General features: G+C 37.1%; 1 protein-coding gene across 1 annotated transcript in view; it reads right to left on the minus strand.

Annotated features, from left to right (window-relative positions):
• Nucleotides 1–75: 75 nt before the first annotated feature.
• The window catches only part of DZIP1 (DAZ interacting zinc finger protein 1), a 38,677-nt gene continuing 19,436 nt past the window's right edge, over nucleotides 76–19,316 (minus strand). The window contains exons 12-20 of the mRNA XM_050974108.1: nucleotides 19,241–19,300; nucleotides 10,109–10,254; nucleotides 9,629–9,824; nucleotides 7,088–7,217; nucleotides 6,859–6,909; nucleotides 5,857–6,059; nucleotides 5,365–5,495; nucleotides 1,658–1,829; nucleotides 76–908 (exon numbers count right to left, since the gene is read on the minus strand). Coding sequence (XP_050830065.1) covers nucleotides 826–908; nucleotides 1,658–1,829; nucleotides 5,365–5,495; nucleotides 5,857–6,059; nucleotides 6,859–6,909; nucleotides 7,088–7,217; nucleotides 9,629–9,824; nucleotides 10,109–10,254; nucleotides 19,241–19,300 — 1,172 coding nt within the window. The 3' untranslated portion in view covers nucleotides 76–825. The remainder of the gene's footprint in view (nucleotides 909–1,657; nucleotides 1,830–5,364; nucleotides 5,496–5,856; nucleotides 6,060–6,858; nucleotides 6,910–7,087; nucleotides 7,218–9,628; nucleotides 9,825–10,108; nucleotides 10,255–19,240; nucleotides 19,301–19,316) is intronic.

Raw genomic sequence — 19,316 nt, forward strand, 5'->3', positions numbered from 1 at the left:
GAAATGAAAGAGACTTTCACCACTGAACTCATGAGTGTGCTGGTTTTGGCTGGGGTAGAGGTAATTTTCTTCACCATGGCTGGTATGGGGCTGTGTCTTGGATTCGTGCTGGACACAGCGTTGGTAATAGAGATGTTTTTGTTATTGCTGAGCAGGGCTTGCACAGAGCCTTTTGTGTTTTTCATACCACCACATCGGTGAGGACTGGGGGTGCACAGGAGATTTGGAGGGGACACAGGTGGGACAGGTGACTCAAACTGACCAAAGGGATATTCCAGACCATGTAACATCATGCACAGTATATACAGTGGGGGGAAAAGGAGGAAGAGGAAAACATTTGTAGTGTCTTTTGTCTCCCCAAGCCACCATTACATGTGATGGGGCCCTGTTCTCCTGGGCTGGCTGAACACCTGTCGGCCCATCGGAGCAGTGAATTAATTCCTTGTTTTGCTTTGCCTGTGTGTGTGGCTTTTGCTTTCCCTATCAAACTGCCTTGATCTCAACCCACGAGTTTTCTCACTTTTCAAGTCTCTCCCCAGTTCCAGGGGTGAGGGAGTGAGTGAGTGGCTGTGTGTGGCTTGGCTGGGGTTAAACTACCACAAAAAGAAAGAAGAATTACTTTGTTTCCAAATAGACATGGCCAGTAACACATATTTCAATATTCTTTTCCAGAGTCAGACTGAAAGACACAAGAGCTCTGTAAACAGTATTCCTTGTTATTACAGGACCAATGAGAGAAGTTATTGGGAAACACCTGACGTTTTCACCTGCATTCTGAACCCCAGCAGAACCCAAAAGCAGGGCCTCCAATCAGGAATGGAACAATTATATGTCTGAAGAATCACTCCAGTCTGTTACAGTGACTAAGCTGCTTTTTAACGTGCTTGTATTATCAGCTTCATTAAGGCCTTTTAAAACAAACAGAGAGAACAATAAATAGTTATTAATACTCTTTTGGGGATATTTTTACTTTGCATTGTCTGTAAAATAAAATGACATGCTTTGTGGGCAAACACCTTTGGACTTCACGAAGCCCCAAACGGCAACCAGTGAGCAAATGACAAGTGTTAATAATATGTAGATTGTTTCTCTCACAGCAGATAAAGCACACTACAAGCAGTCAGTGTCAACCTTACTTTCCCTTCAAAAATAACCAGAAGTATCCTTATGTAATTGACACATCTTTGACCTTTACATATATTGAAATGTTAGGGTTAGAAATTACTATATAAATTATATATAAGATTGAGGCTTTTGCTTTAGCACTAGTTCAAACATTTATCTCAGCCTGTTTCATCAGTTAGATACTTTGAACAAACCTGAAATGTTATTATTCTCAAGGCAAAGTGAGTACCTTTCTCTCTTAAATTTGGGAAGAAAAAAAAAACCTCAGATGATTAATTTTTAAGAAGATGTTGAAGTCTGATAATATTATGGTTTAAAATCTCAAATTTAAGTTGGTATCTCTGTGTATTTATACGTGTGTGTGGTTTATGTACCACTAAGTATCATAAAAACATGGTATTTATATAGCAAGAAACCAAACACAAAGGTTTTCTTGTTCTTTTCTTACAAAACACCATCTATTGAATTACAATGTGTAATACACTGTACTTAATCCTCCTCTAGGTGGGTCAGTCACTTATGAATATGTTACCTTCCTCCTTTGGTGCACTTTTCTTGGGAAGGCCCCATGCATGAACCACAGATGCAGCATTGGGCTCGTTTTTCTGAGCTGTCATTGCCTTCTGACCTCTGTCCTCTTTCATCAATAAAATGTCTTCTTCTACTGATGAAATATTCCAATCATCTTCATCAGCTTCTGCGAGCTAACAGGGACAAGAAAAAACAGACATTTTTCCTTTGTCTGTTCAAGCTGCGCTGAGTTCTTTCCTAAACACAACAATGTGAAACTGCTAAAGAAGAATGCACTGGCACATGACCTTCATGAAATCTATCATCACAGTTTTAAAATCCACATTAATTCAATTACCTACATGATATTAATTCACTGTTATCGTTCCAAAACTAAAAGAGGTTTGGTTGGTTTTTTTTTAAGTCAGGAACTGCAAACATAAAGTTCTGTCAGTTCTGTATCTGACATAAACCTCTGTTTTCAGGTATTATATGCCAGCCTTAAAATAGGATTATTTTTTCTGTGATATTCCAGTGAGATGAAAGTCCTTTAAGCATTAGAATGTGGATTACTTACATGAAAATAAAGATATGACATGCAAGGTGGCAGTTTACAAGCATTCTGTAGTCAAACTAGGAAAAAATATTGCAGTAAAGGCCTTTTCTATTTAAACCTAATTTATTTAAAGAGAAAAATAAATAATGAATATATAAAAAACCACATGGTGCTCAAACTTTAAATATACATTCTCCTCAAGACTCAGTGTCAGCATGTACAAACATATTTTAATTAAGTGGTGGATTTGTATACTAAGTTTACAAAATGAGAGTCAACTCAAACAGATGAACCTGAAGGCAATGAGTCCATGGTCCTTCTTACCTCATCTGCCTGAGAACTAAATATCTTCATTCAGCTTTAGCAAGAAGAGCTACAGAATTTCCCTATTTTTCAGTCAAAAGTGGCTTGATGGATTTGAGCTATTTTTAGAGAGCTTAACCATGGAAAGCAAACAATGTTTTCTCCCAAAGCTAAAACCTTAATTCATTGGAGTCTCCAGTATTACAGTAAGGATACAGATGGTGCTTCCATTGCACAGAAGGAAGGTTCAGATGCTATTAGAAAGCAATGTAAGGTATGTATATGCTAGAGAAAAATCAACAAATATGAACGTCTTGTGTCTCAAAAGTGGGTAAGAGACTGCAGTACTGCTTATCTTGCAACATAACTCCATTTTAACATTGCAAACTGTTTTTCAAAAACTGACAGATCTGCTCAGTGTGCTGTATTATTAACATACCAGAATTCATTATTGTGCTGTTTCAAATGATCTGCATTTGGAGGGTGTGGTAATGGGAAAGTCAGTCACATATATTGAGAAATGCTGGAGGAAGAGTTTCCTTGAACATTCAAGATGTCCCAAATGATTGTTAAAGTAAAAAATAGAGATAAACATGTCAACTTCCAACAGAATTCAGTTTTGATCAAGTGTAAATACATGGCACTAACCAATCAAAACTGCTAAACAGTTTTATTAACTCAAAGACTAATTTAAAAACATCTACATTAAATATATAAATATGGGCATAAATATATGCATATAATTACCAAAGCATACAAGATGGTTCTTCTGTAAAGATTGCAGGAAAAAAGTAGCAGTACTTGCCCTGGTTTCATAAGTGTATTCTGAACTCATCCTGTCCATACAGGATATATCAGGGACACAGGGTATTCTAAATGAATCACAGCAACAATATTTTTCATAAAATGATGGAAAGATGTGGGTTGGAAGAGATTTCAAAGATCATGCAGTTGAACTCCCCCACAATAGCCAGGAAAACCTTCTACTAGACCAGGTTGCTCAAAACCCCCTCCAACCTGACCTTGAACACTTCCAGGGATGGGGCATCCACAGTTTCTTTGGGTAACCTGTTCCAGTGCCTCACCACCCTTACAGTAAAGAATTTCTTCCAAATATCTAATCAAAACCTACTGGCTTCTCATTACAGTCTAATTTTCTGTCCAGAAGAATCTGTTCCATGATCTTTCTGGGCATAGAAGTAAGATTAACAGGCCAATAGTTAACCCCAGGGTTCTCCTTCTTACTTTTTAAAAAAATGGATTTATTTTCCTTTTTTCAATCAGAGACTACACTCAGCTGTGATGACGTTCCAATTATTATGGAAGAATGGCTTTGCAACTACATCAACCAATTTCCTTAGGACCCTGGGAAGCATCTCACTGGGTTCCATGAATTTATATATATATATATATATATATATATATATATATATATATATATATATATATATATATAAGTTCAGGCTACTCTGGGGGTCTCAAACTCAACCTTCTACCACAATAGGAGGGATTTAATTCCCCCAATACTTGCCTTAAGGTTCAGGGGCTTGAGAGACATGGGAAGGGAGATTACCACTGAAAACCATGGCATTCTTAAAACATAAGTTTTCAGATTTATTTTGCTACAGGTCTTTGCCCTTGAAGCCCAGATTCCAGAACACAGTGGCTCACCATCTAAAGATCCTTACAAAATCATCCTGCTAATTTAACTGTGAACATCTTATGGTCTTGAAAAATCTAACATTACAAAGAATTTGGAAATAATGCTACATAGAAAATTGCACTGTAATAGTCATGTCTGCATTGATAATTTTGAGTCTGGTGCAATTTGCAGATCCCACACAGTCAATGGACAACTTAGGTGTCATCAATGTCAATTACAAGGACACAGGCTAAATGTGATTTTGCCATCCTCATGGCCAAAGTTGATTAGAACAATCACTCCTTTCTGGAAAATGAAATAGAAGTGTCACTGTTTCTGGAGCGAGTGATGAGTTTCAGATTTAACTCACAATCAGGAAGCCCTAGGGTATCACTTTTATTATGGAAAACAGGATTTTCAGTAATTATTATTTGCTAATTTAGTGAAAAAATATTGTATTGAATGCTAGAACTAGTACCTGTCTGTCTACTTCAATCTAGTAACAACTACTCAAACAGAAATAAAATCACTATGTGCTGTGACTTCTCATTTGAAGCAACTTTTGTTCCTTTTAAAAACTGTCAAGGCAAAGACCCCAGATTGCAGCAAAATGGTTTACCAATTATAGAACTCTAAACTGAGGAGAAGACCGGGACCTTAGAAGCCTGAGGGGTAAAGAATCCATTGTGTTAGTATTTTGCTGGTGAACACAGGCCATACTCAATGGACAGCAACAGATCTGATGTAGTCTGAAAGCAGTTAGTGATTGTGGATTGATGCAGAACAAAGACCAATGGAATTTGTCCTCTCATTAAAACGTATTTAAGAGACTCAGATAAAGCTCTAGAAATAATGATTTTAAATATTAGATAAGCAAATTCCTTTTTTCCTCCATCAAAGCAAGACACAAGTAAAGGAGGACTCTATACTGCTGGAATAGAAGATAAGAAAGATAACATGCCCAAACTTTGAGCTGTAGTGATCCAAACCAATCAAGGTATAAGCTAAATAAGCAGCATGGATGAAATAACTTGCCAATCGTCCCTTGCTAGCACTTCTCTATATATCAGTGCAGGTGTACCCAAAAATACCACTTAGCTATAATTCCAAAGCTGTCTTGGAGAATTAAGTACTTTGTTGCATCAAAATGATTTCAGCATGAAAAAAAATTCAACATACATATAGTTCAATTACTGAATGTAATAATGCTGCATATTAAAAGTGATACCTTTGGTTCTTTCACTACTTCTTTCTTAGTAAATGCCTGTGCAACATTAATTCCTCCAGCTGGTTTGTTCTTACTTCCATGGTTAGAAAGACTCTCTCCAACTTGTTTCGTCAGTTTTTGAATAACTGTTCCTAAAATTCAGAAAAAAATTAAATTGACAGTTTCCATTCGCAAGGAGGGACTTTACTGTAAACCCTCTAGAAATCTTCCCCAAAGTAAAGATAAATAAAAGATGTCTCTCTGAGACAAAGACTGTGTCCTTTTCTGTCCTCTTCCATATTTATATAGAAGAGCATGATACACATCTCTAAGTAATACACTAACAGAAACACATTAGCAAAAGCATAAAGTGTTTACCTGTGTATATATATATATATACACTCAAGACTAGGTAGTCTGCCTTCGCTATGTTTTCTAACACAGAAATATTACCATGAAATGCAAAATCATGCATAGCTGTTACAACACCCATATACAAATGCAGTGAAAAACCTTTAGATGCTTTGGCAGGTGCTCCAGTTTCTTGAGGTCCATTTTCTGCCATCCCATCCCCATTGCTTTTGCCAAAAGGCTTCTGAAAAGCATGGACTGTGCTGCTTGATGGTTTTGACTGCTTTTGCAATGCCTCTGGTGTCACATAAGACTGTTTCATATCATCTTCATCAGCTTCTTCCTCTGAACTGAATGGTGGTGTTCTAAGGAAAACCACATACAACATGAGCACTTACTGGGTTTCATCAAAGCATATACGTTTAAGCTTCCTTGTATTTTCCTTTCCAATAATGTGCGTCTTTCTTAGTGCAAAATTATAGAATATCCCCCAAATTTTAACTATTTAAAAGAAAAAATTAAAAGAAATCACACTGCTAAATAAATTCAGAAAGTTATCCCAAAATGCTCTCATATACACACATGACTCTTTTCATTTACGCAACCATCTTTACAAAAGAAAAGACCAATATAAAACAAGTCTTGCCAGACAAACACAGATGGGCTTTCATGGATCAGCAGGTAGCGCAAATTTCAGGGTCAAGGAATCTGTGCCACAGAAAGTCTCTTGTGACAATAGTTAGATGTGGGAATTTTTCAGTGCAGGAAGTGTCAAAGTAATGCACCTGATGTGAACGGAACGTGGAATATTGTATTTCATTTTGGCTGCAGTATGAAAATATCAATAAACTAAGAAAAATTAGGTCCCCAAAGTCTCTAAATGCTATTACCACAGTCAGAAAAAGCATCTAAGAGAGAAACTAAAGGAAGTTATTGATCTTATTGAATATCTCTTTCTCAACCACAACAAATAATACATATGCTGAAAGAACATGCTATCTTTCAGGGATTATAATGACACACATAAATGGAGTAACACTTTAAACCAAAAAATGAAGTATTCAGCCCAGACTATGTTTATGAATTTAGCTTAATGATAGTTTTTGTGTGGCAAAAATGTCAACAAAAATGTCGTCTTCAAAAAGGCAAGGGAGGAAAACATACGAGATGCTAGATGTCTTTCTGGAAGCTCCACTTCCAAGAATCTTCTTGAATCTAAAAATAATGAGACAAGTTAGTTCAAGACTGATATCAAGCATAAAGCTTATATGGAAGTTTTGTGAATTCTTTCCTCAATTTTTACAATTGAGGAAATGTTCACATCAGCCACAAAAACCCAAACCCATAGGACTGTTATCTGAGGGATGAGTGTTTTTAGAATAGCGTCTCTTACTTTGGTGTAGAACTATAGTCAGGGATGATTGTTCTTTGTCCAGGTGGGCGGGCAGCTGATGGAGACCACTTGGATGGTTTTGGAGGTGTGGCAAGTGAGGAAATTCCCAATAGGTGGTACCTGTGTTTTTCTACAACAAAAGTTATTTATGTCATTCATACAATCAATGTTCGGCATCTTTCACATTTAATTTCTACAATTAAAGATGCTGCCAACTATAGTTTTACAAAAAAAGAAGAAAAAATGCAATTCTTTTCTTCCAAGCAGTTCAGAGTTACCATGGTTTGGGTTAAAAAGTGTAGCAATTTGGAAGAAAATAAACCCCCTTGCTTTAGAGCGGGTCCTCAGAGATCAGACATTTTTCAGAATTGAATCCTTGACAAGCATTTTGACCCAGGAAATTAGGCTTGTGATTGAAATTGTATTGTTAGTTCTATAAACAGCTACCCTGAAGTTAATGTTTATAAATATATATATATATATATACACACACAAATGTATGTATCTATACATTTATGTATGTGTAATATGTGTGTATATATATTTCTGGCCATCCAAAAGAACCACATATTTTGATAGACTGGCTCTTTGGAATGTGACCAGTCCTACAGTTAACAGACTGTTCACACACTCGGTGTGGGGCCTGTAGTTACACTTTTGCAACACAGAGATACAATACCAAGTGGGGAAGGCCCCATGGAGATTGTGTGGGGAGCAGAAAAGGGGAAGAATGGGTTAACAGCCTTAGGTTTAGACATTACTACATCCAAGTGTCAAGGGCACAAAAGAAGTTAAGTTCCTCAGAGCCTGATAGATTAATGGAGCTGCTTTTGATACCTTGGAAAAATAGAGAATAGGTAGAATCTGTCTAGATTACCCTGATTTCTCTATCATTGCCCATCCCTTGTCCAGATTGCTCAAAAAGGGAAAGTCATGGGAGTGGACTGAGCAACACATGAAGCAGCTCCGGAGCTTGGTCCCACAACCCCCCTCAAGGACCCTCTTACAGCAGAATGGGATTCTGTTGAGGACATGGCACTGCAGACTGTTTCACACTGGCCCTGATGGACTAGAGAGATTCAGCCCAACTGCATTGAAAGAGACAGAACAGAGATATTCTGAGCTGGAAAAGGGACTCTAATCATTAGTCCAAGCTGTTAAACAAGTTGAGCCACTAAGGGATAACCTGTCTGGACAAACCCCAATGAAAGCAGTATTGCTTTCCTTTTCCAGGAATGATCCTCAGAATGATGCCAGCACATCTTCACTGAAGATCAAGTTAATCATCTGAAGACCGCTTATTCTTGTTGTAGAAGCAACTATTGCCATGATGAACCAAATTTGGTTCACACATCAACAAGCTCAACCTGCAGGGTGGAGACCCTCACTTCTATCTATAGAAGCTAATCACTGTGGTAACTGGAGTACATTCTGTACCACATACACCTCTCTCTCTTGGGAAATTTACTGTGGCAGCAAATATAAGGGAAGGAGATGAGGGCACTTTGCCCACTGAAATTAGAAAGGTAACCTCAATGCCACTGAATTTGACAGGGAATTTCAGTCCTGGTAGCATCTAATCAATTTTACTTAGGATCTCATGAAGAATACAGTAAGAAGGAAGATGGACAGCATCAGTGGTCAGACTCCCTCTTCAGATGGTCACTCACAGCTAGAGGAATTTTCAATAAACTACTTCATCCTGTTGTTGCTAAGTTAATACTGACTCCAATATATTTTGCTTTTATCATAGACATGTACATAAAAATCTGGATAATGATCAGTCAGAAACATACACAGAATGGGCATGGTATAATAAAAGGTGTGGGGGAGAGGTATGAGCAATTGTTCTACAGAGACACCCCAAAAATCCATTAAACAGGTGTGATAGGGGCACCAAACTGAAGGTGTTTCTGTAGTCATGGGGTGGATAATGTAGGAACGAGGCCTACGGCGATGAAATATATGATGAAAGGACTTCCATGACCTATGCCACGAGATGTGTAGCTAAGGGATTATGTGGCCATGATGGCATGCTGAGAGGGTGGTAGGTTATCAGGCAAAGGCTGGATGGCCCTCATCATTGTAGTCAGCCAAGGAAGAGGGATTGAGGCTAAGGTGTCAGTGTTGGCAAATCTGGGATCACGAAACAAGACCAGACTCAGACTGTGACCCACATTACCTGTGCACCTGGGAACATGATCAGACTCCAAACGCTGAATTGGTTAAAATCAGAAATTAAGCACAGCCATACTCAGCCCTTCAGATCTGTGCGGACCAGCTGGAAAGCAAGGGGGTTTATTTGCTGCCAAAGTGCTACACTCCCAACACAACACTATATATCTTGCCAGAGCTAAGATATTTGCTGTTAAACACCATGTCAAGAACCCTTTAAAGAAAGCAGTTTAGTTATCCATAACTATATAGGATGTTGATATAGAAAAGCAGGAAAGCAGCTATACAGAAATGGTGTCAAACAAAACCTCAAACAGCAGTTATAAAATGTAAGAAAATTAGATAAGCCCCAAAATGCATTGTAACCTTCGCCAGGAAGCTGAGCACAGGAATCAGCTCTGCTAGAAGATAATGATCTCTCTTCAACCCGAAGGCCAACTTGACGTTCAAGGTGCTCTCGAATTCCGTGAATGGAGGGCTCCTGCTTCCCTTTGCGTTCTCTGGCATACTCAATAGCTCGCAAAATTTTATTTAAGCGATCACTTGATATTCCACGAACACCCTAAGGAAACAAATTGCATTGTAAACACTCTGCTAGACTTCATATGTCACACAGCTTGTAGAAAAATCACAGAAGCTGGTAACATTGCTCACAAGTGTAGCCATATCCTCCACAGCTGTAATTTGATGGCCATACCCTCTGGTTATTGGATAAGGAATTAGTTACTTAAAACACAGAAATTTAACTTTGATTTTATAGGCTGAGAACTGTAGTACAGGAATGAAAGAGAACAGAAGAAAAGTGGTACAAAGATTACCCTCCTTTTATATAATTCAATATCTTACTGCTTTAATTCCCAAGGATTCCAGCTTCTCCTCCAGAGCTTGCTCCAAAACAACTCGCAATTCTTTAGTTAAAGAAGGATCAGACTTCAGAGCATTTATTAAATAGTGCTTACTTCTGACTGGTTTTAGATCACTTTTCTCAATTTCTGAAATAAGAAGGAAAAATGCTGTTAAGAGACATTTTAAAAATCCACATTACGAGACAATTAAAAACTGCACTGAAGCATGCATTTTTTAGAAACAGCATAGACCTATATATGTGCACTTTTTATCTGCCTGGAATTGTGTCATTTTCAAAATACTGGGCTAGCTTACAAAAGCCAGCTCACTTGGAATTCGTACCTCTGCACATTGTACTCACCATCACAAGTATCTTATTGCTCATTACAGAATCGCTGTAAAGATACTGTGCTGAATATTTGCGAACAAAGACCTTTACTTTTAGCATTGTACTTGAAAACTTCTGATAAAGAAAGACCATCTTCTGATACTTAAGTTCTCTAAATGTGGTATTTCAAAGAAAAGCTGAATTCTAGCAGGAATCAGAACAAGAATACTACAAACTTTTTCTTAAGAAAAGCTTCAAGCAATGTGATGCTCTCTGATAAAATCATCCACTGAAATTAAACCTTTGCAAAGCTGTAACGCTTTCAAAAGTCTTGGTAAAGACAAAACCTCGTCTGGGGCAGAGTGCTTCACAAAAAATACATGATGGATAACAGACATCTTCAAAAATCTTTCAAGGACAAAGTTCAGTGTCGTGTTTTCTTCTATGCAAGTCTGTGACATCATACATACTTAAAAGCAGACAAAGAAGTTCCTATCTCTTTCCCTTGCTTTAAGTGTCAACAATGACACTTATGTCAATAAAAAACTCTTATGCAAGCAATAAAGAATCATCTAGACAGATTTTCCATCTAAAATGAAGAATGACATTTAAGTTAGGCCAAAGTATTATTGGGTCATACAGGAAAGTATGAAAGAAGCAAAGGAGCAAAACACACCCATTTAGGACCTGTCTGTAAACTGTCACTGGCAAGACAAAATTTTACTGAATGCACTGAAAGTAAATGAAGCGATAACCTGTGGAACCATGATGGCTGCTTCTGTCTGGCAGTGGTCAGCAGAGCTGGCTAAGGGTATAAAACATCCCAGGAAAGCATGCTGTAAACCACACTCCCAACTTTCCTGAAGTAACAGGAAAATCTTTGGCAGAAGTTTGTCTTCCCAGTATGCCTTACAGGGCAGCAAAGTCATCTGCCACCCAATAGACAAGGACATTGAAGGCATAATTCGATATTGTGACTTTCAAATATAATATTTTTAAACAAATGTGCCACTTTTTCTATTTGTAAACAATGACAGCTTATTAAAAAACAGTTCCATTTACTTTTCATTTTTCTTTAAGGGAAAGTCAAGCACTCTAAAGAAGAGACAAAAAAGCCTCGAGATGCACAAATTACATATTAGGCAGTTTTGAGAAACTGGCTTCCCATGCGGTCCAGGAAAGAACCATAGGTAATGAAAACTGAAAGAGAGTCCATCTGCCATACTATTAGATCTGTGCTGAAGAGGACAGAATCAGGCTGAAATCTCATCTGGTTTTGGGAACTGTGTCGACAACTCAGTCCCTGACAGAGATGACATTAAAACTGATTTATCTGGAGAACTGAGTCCTAGAAGAGGCAAACAATTGGTCTTCAGTAAATAAAGGGCTATCTGACTATCCCCATTGAGGACAACATGGCATTATGCAGTACAAAATCCTCCCAGAAAGCCATATATGAGACATTTTAAAGTGGAAGGCTCCCAGGAGCCTCCTGAAAATCCTACCTCTTTCCAATGTTAATCCTTCCCAAAAAATAGACACTTTTAAATTCCTAATTACTAAATACTAATAAGGGTAACAAGACTATCCAGCATTATCCTAATTAATGACAATATTAATTCTTGCTAATTAACTCAAGCCAAATCGTCTTTGCCAGAGCAATTATTTAAGGAACTGTTTTCTTATTCATCCCCAAATACTGGATTTAATGTTTGAGACAAGGGACTTTACATCTGGTCCACTGTCTCAGCTCCTACATAACCCTAGAAAATGATGTTCTGAGTCAAGAATTTTCACACTCTCCCTTACAAATGACCGTCATCAAAACCAAAAAAATCTTGGTCTATCTTTTCAGACTGCATTCTTTCTTTTCTCTTATGCACTTCAGGCCATGCCTTTAGGCACCGCAGAAGAAACAAAGACAATCCATCAAGAGAGAAGATGGCAAGCAAGAGAAACAGCAGAAGGAACGGCAAAAATGCAAACAGTCTTTATTTCAGATTGCTCAGAGCCACTGGATTTTCCCTGGGGAAACCTCTTCAACACACAGATGTATTCAAACAATGATTTTGTTTCCAAATCAGCATCATTCCTTTGAAATTTAAACCCACTGGCTGTAGGGTTCAAGACTGATTTTGATTTTCACACACAGAAGAGATTTTTATTTGTTGTTTCACCTAAGGTACTATTAGCTGCCTTTAGGAGAGGAACACCATGCAGGATGAACCAGTGCCTTCTGTCCTGTCATTGTAAATGTGGCCTTCCCCAAGGTCTCCTCAGAAGAGGCACAACAGCTGCCAATGCTGGTCTATGTAACTTTATTCTGAATTGCACAACCCTGGCTGGAGCTGTGGCTCCTTGTGGGTAGGTGCAAGTCAGGTTACTTGTTAAAGGATCTGTGATGCACTCATGAAAGCTGGCAGCTCCAACCTCCACCATCAACTTCCTTCCACCTGAACTCTTTACCCTCTTATGCAGAGTTTAAAAAGGGAGGGAGCTCATATTGCAATAGTGTCAGCACCAAAAATTTCCTAGTCAGGGGCTTTTCCTCATCATTTTTGCTCTGCTTAGTTCAAATCCCTTTAGACATATGGAATGTAACTGCTTTAAAGAAATTAGTCAGATTTTCATAAAAACATTGAACTTGGATACGGAAATCATAACATTTATAAGCAATAGCAAACAGGAGACTGACACAAACTATATTCCCACCCATATCACATAAATATAATGAAATACAATGGAAAATACTGTAGGTATCAAATAAAAGTTTTGGTTTTCCAGAAACACATGCCAGCATATTTTGAGCTGAATCAATCATTACCTTTTTCCTCTTCTGAAAGCTCCTCTATGGGCTCCAGCATATGCACCAAGGGTGCCTGCTCTAATAATGAGGAAGAACAGGAACACCAGACAAAAAGGACAGAAAAAGGTCAAGGTCCAGAGAGGAAAAGTCAGAAAAAAACCCACCATACTGATGTCAACTTTCTTGTTTGCTGACAACCTGCTTAACCATCACAAACCCACTGCAACATGACTCTTCAGTGCCTCAGGGGTACATTTTTGTAGAGGAGACCCTAATACAATAGTCACTTCAGGAGTGATTCTGCTGTCCAAACACAGGTGTATGGTGTCATCCCAGATACATCAGAGTTTTAAGCCATCTGTGCAAGGTTGACTGATACATCACACAACTTCTGGAATGGCATCAGGTAGGCCAGGTAGGGTAGTTTTAGACATCTACAGTGACAGGGCCATCCAGGATCACATAAATCAATATTGATGTTCATTTCTCATAAGAAGAAAATTTTTAAGATGCATTTAAAAATATTGTTTATGTCCAATTTTATACTAAAAGTTTAAAAAAGACAAGTGAAATGGACAAAGTAAACCTCAAAAACATATGGAAAATATATTAATAAAATATTTTAATAAAAATATATTAACTAACTTAATAACTCACTGTTCCAGAGAGTTATTAAGTACAGAGTCCATATGTGCAAGACAGAGATTCAACATATATATATAAATAAATATATATATATATATATATATATATATAAGGTAATTCCCAATAAACCAATTTTAAAAAATCTTCAATCACTCCAATTGAGTAAGATTCAGTATTACCATGTGTTTTATAGAATTCTTGAAATGTCTGTGTTGCAAAAAATAGACACTGTGCTTCCTATAAATTCCAATGAATTTATCATTCTATAGGCTGTCAGGTACAATTTGCTTTACAAAAAATGAAGTCAGACTACAACTTAATTAACTTATAAGACATGGTTGAAAATTATTATATGTAGACCAATTCAGGTTTTAAAAATGTTAATATGCACCTTCTATAAATTAATTGCTATCAATGAAAACTAGAGCTTGAGTGTCTTGTAGGGTTTACAATAAAAACAGGTATGCAAAACTGTACTTTCAGCATTCCACTACAGGCATTATAAGAGAAAACAATTTATTGTCAGTATTTTGGGCCTACATGCATTTTCCCCATCCTTCACAAAAACCTCTTGCACTATAAATGGTTGTTATGCTCTGTAGGTAGAAGGGAGGAGTGATGCTGCATGAAGATGTTCTTTGGCATTTCTTGTACGCCAGGTACAAACATGGATGCTCTGTGAGAGGTAATCACAGTGAAATGAACATTTGGGGCTAAGAGACACTGCCACATCTCCAGTATTCCCCAAGTAAAGGGGATTAAATCTGGTGGCATAAATGCTTGGGTATGGGAGCTGGTCTCTCCATGCCTTCCGTATCTGTGGTGATATTCAGCTTCTCATCTGCTTTTCCAAGCCAATTACCAGACTTAAGATTTGCTCCCACAGAACTTGCACTAAATAAGAAATTTTTAAAAAATGCTTCTTATACCATCACAAGTCATTAACGAGATGCAAATACCAAGATATCTTAGGAAACATTTAAAAGCAAAACTCTGAGAGACAAATGGGCTTCTGGTCTTTCAATCTCTAAGGCTGTAAAATTTACCAGTGGCCAGAGCATTCCTGGGCACTGGAACATGATCCTCCACACTACTGCTCCTGGCACACTGCTGCCTTTCACCAACTAAGAGTCTCCAAAACAGTGTTCAGAGTTTGGAATCATTCCCAAAAGCCTGAAATGTGTCTGTTTAGAAGGACAGAGCCTGAAGCACAGATGAAATGCTCTGGGAAGATTTAATTAAGCTGTATGGGCACTAAGGCCTCTGAGTTTCTTGGCTGAACTTAGCAATCAGTAAGGCAGTTGCTGTGTAGTTGGATTTAATCTATGCTTGTTTTACCTGTACTTTACTCAAATGCTCCCTGCTTAAAGGGGCTGACTCACCTCTGCCCAAGCCCTTGCCAAATGACTTAATGTAACAGGAAAATCCCAGTCCCCAGAACTCACACCTGAAAATGGCCTGCAGATCAGGCATAAAGGTACATGCTTCTCTTCCTCAGTGTACCAGAAAGAGAGGAATGAAAAACCAGGAATTACTAAGAACAGTTGCATGAGCAGACCCAAGATGCATTACTGTTATGTGTAATAATGTTGCTCACTGCATGGTAACAGAAGAGATCGAATGCTAAGACAGGAGAGAGTGCGACACCTGAAAACACCAACTTCCCTCATGAAAACAAGCCTTTTCTTTCTCTTCACTGTACACATATTCTAAGAGATATCTATTAAACATCACAATGGAATCACATTTAAGAAAAACCATTACTCTGGTTTACAGACAGGTGTGGAGATTACCCTCCCTTAAGGAGTCCTCTCCTTATATTTACCAGAGATGTGCTTCTTCTGGCCATCTATCATCACATATTAATTCTAGCCATCATTAAGGCCAGAAGAGGTGTGTCTATCATCCCATATTTTCCAGAGTATCTCCTCTTCCAGCTAATATGTGTGGAGACACAGATGAGATGTATCAAAAGTACAGGTTACCTTAAATTCTCAGCGGATAATTATACTACTGAAAAATTATGTGCCCAGCATACTTTAGGAAACAATTAAATACCTGCTTTAAAGGGTATTTGAAGACAATTTCTATGCAGGTGGAATAGGAAAATATATTTGACAATAATGAAGGATTCAGGCTGTGTATGTTTCATGCATATAATATATTTTTGTCTGTTCTTATCTACTAGTTAAAAAAACCCCAATATTCTGACAGTACTATTGTAAAAGCAGTCTTCTGGCCAACACTTAAAGAAAAAAATCCCATCTATTTCTGTTGAAATATGAAATGCTAAAAAAACTTTTGGCCTGAACAGAAGCAATAAAATTATCTATGGTGTAGTGTCATCTACAGTAAACACTTTGCACTTGCAATGTAACAGCCTAGGAAAAAATGTAAAATGTAAGCCATGGCTATACTTATTTCATGCTCCTTTAATTGATACTCAAATTACACATACAAAGAGGTGCCAGACTAATCTGTGATACCTGTAATTTGGACCACTGTTTTTCAATTAATGCACTTAATGTATTTTTTTCTCCTAACCAATCAATAGAAAGCCACATACTGCACATAAGCAGCAGAAATATTAATTTTAAACCAATATTCCTAAGCATGATTTTTTTTGACACTTACCTGAGGCCCCTAAGTTAGGAGCCCAGTCACCTCAGACTCCTTCTACAGTCATCGAAGGGACACAGGCAGCTTCAAAGAGCATTCAGATCTTAGTTCAGCTGAACCAAACTCTGAAGGTGCCCCTTTTCTCTGTTTACTGTCTAGGAAGAGTAAGAGTACTTTAACCAAATTTTCCTCAGATGCTTCAGCTATGTCCCTAGTGATAGCTGAGCCTTGGTGTACACATCATGTTTGTAGATTGAGGCACAGGTTTTAATGAACAATCTAATTGGTAGCTTTGCTTTTTAACTACTGTCTTCAATTCCACCTAATACTACTGACCTAACAAAAACTAAATATTGAACAAGTATCAATATTTCAAGAAATATAGAAGCCAAAGCCTAATTTTAAAATATTATTTAAAAAAATAAATTGTAATTAATCTGTTGCCTTTTTGTGAGACTGAAGTAATCTTTGAAAGTAAGATCTAAGTTATATCTGCACAAAACCCTACAGGTAGCTCAGAAATGGATAGAAGAATGTCCTGCCAGAATGGCATTCAAGAAGCTCTACTAGCTCTCACAAGAAGTCAGGAATATTAACACAAAAACATCAGACTAACATAGTCATTCTCCTACTTTACACCTAGGATAACTCACATTTGCAACTTGGGTATCTTTTCATAACGCAGATTTAAGATGTGTAGAATGAATACTAGGATGCAAAAGCATCTGAGTGGCTTTGAAAAGTGTAGTTAAGTTCGCATTAGAGAGCCTTTTCTAGAATTAATTTAAAAAAAAGTATGAAGATATTTTATATGCAGGCAATTATAAGATGATCTGTGCTAAATAAATTTGTCTACAGAAGTTACCAGGAAGTGCTTTCCTTTTCATAAAGGCATGAGATGCAGCATGATGTCTTAATTCAGTAAGTCAATCCCTTGAGGAGTCCTGAAAACTTCGGGAAAGACACCATAACTTCTGCTAACCTCCAGAAAATTAGGTAAGGCAAGTTTAAAAAACAATCCAGAAGGGAAGAAAGGGGACAGACAGAGAGACCTGCAGAGATAAATAAAATAGTAATCAGCAAAGGAATCCAAAGGGAACACCTTCTTTGAGGTTTCAAAATAAACTGAGGGTGAATCTTTTGTGTATCAATGGCAGGAATAGCCTTTTCTATCTTGAGAAGTTTCACAAGATGTCACAAACTTCATATTTGAAGCAGCAAGAAATTATGAAAGATCTGAATGAGTTGATTTAAATTGTCAGAGTACAAAAAATGCTAGTGTTCACAGGACTGTTCCTCAGGAACTGTGCTCAGTACAAATGAAAGCAAATGCACAAAGGAACTAATGCTTGACAGTCTTGGTGGGTAAGTCCTTAGCAGCAATAATCGTCATAAAACTTAAATCTTAAATTCAGGGCAATTGCTAAACTACATGCTGTGACACTTCTTAGCCAGAACCAGACTACTGTTTTGGTGTAATGAGGCTGGCTTAAATGAAAAAGAATTAATTGTTCAAAATGCTATTCCTAATTCTCTGTATTTCATATACTATTACTTTTGTCTACACAATATTCATCCATATAGTTTAACTTAGGAAGCTACAAGCAATGAACTACTAAATCTTGCATAGTTTAGAAAGAAATCTCTGTATTATTCATATAATGTTGCCATAGCAATAATTAGCAATAGTACAATCAGTTTTCCTTTTTTAACTAATTCTTGTCATAACACATAGTTGAAAATGAGCACTATGTGAGTTTTTCATTCCTCATCAAGTTATTGAAAGCTTGATACATAATGCCCTTTCTCCACAGAGGCATTTTCAGAACTTTTTGTATTTGGTGAAAAAGAAAAATTATCTACATTTTTCACAGACAAATTCCATTAAGTCTCCCCGTGACAGGCTTAAATACTAAGAGAAATAATTAGAAAAAAAGCATTATTTAACTATAATTCAAATCAATAAATTGTTTTTAAACGTTTTGCTTGCCTGTTTTTCATTACTTAAAAGGAAAATAAAGAATTAGTTGATCACAGAATATTGGTATAATAACAAAACTTGCCATTAATTTGCATATTGATTAAAAAAAAAATCACAAAGTACAAAACAATGTAAATATAGCTCCCTTGCCCCCCTCCCATTCTAAAGGATACCACAGTGCCACAAGTTAAAATACCTAAATAATGATCTGTATGTAACCACAGGTATACGCTGGAAGAACTAGGACAGGATAACTGTCTATTTTGATTATTTCTTCTGTATTTTTACTCCTTGCCACTTGAAGTCACATGGAAAATACAGTATTTCAAGACTTCCAAACAAACATCTCCACATGTTTCCCTATACAAACTCCAGCAGATGCATGTACCTATACCTAGGTATAATGTACCTATCCAGTCTAAGCATATTTTCCATTAGAAAACACAAAATTGTTCCTCAATATATTTCATCAAAGTGATTCAATAACCTAACTATTCTAGGAAATATGCTCAGATCATTTTAGTTTGTTTTTCATTTATTCTTCTCCGTAATGCATCCTTATAATTATTTCTTAGAAATTCTCAACTGCAACATAGAAATTGTTCTTTCAATATAAATACTCTTAGACCTATGATTTGACAAAAGTAAATGATCTGAGAAATGATTTGGCAAATGATTTGACAAACCTATGATCTGAGAAAAGCAAGAGTTAGATTTGAAAGTACTGGATCTGGACCTATCAAAAAAACTTACCAGGTGAAGGAATTGATGGACTTGGTTTAGATTCTTGAAGACGCTCTACAGGAGTGTTCACTAAAATAACATAATA

The sequence above is a fragment of the Serinus canaria genome, chromosome 1 (genome assembly GCF_022539315.1).
Source record: "Serinus canaria isolate serCan28SL12 chromosome 1, serCan2020, whole genome shotgun sequence".
In the NCBI taxonomy this organism is placed as follows: Eukaryota; Metazoa; Chordata; class Aves; order Passeriformes; family Fringillidae; genus Serinus; species Serinus canaria.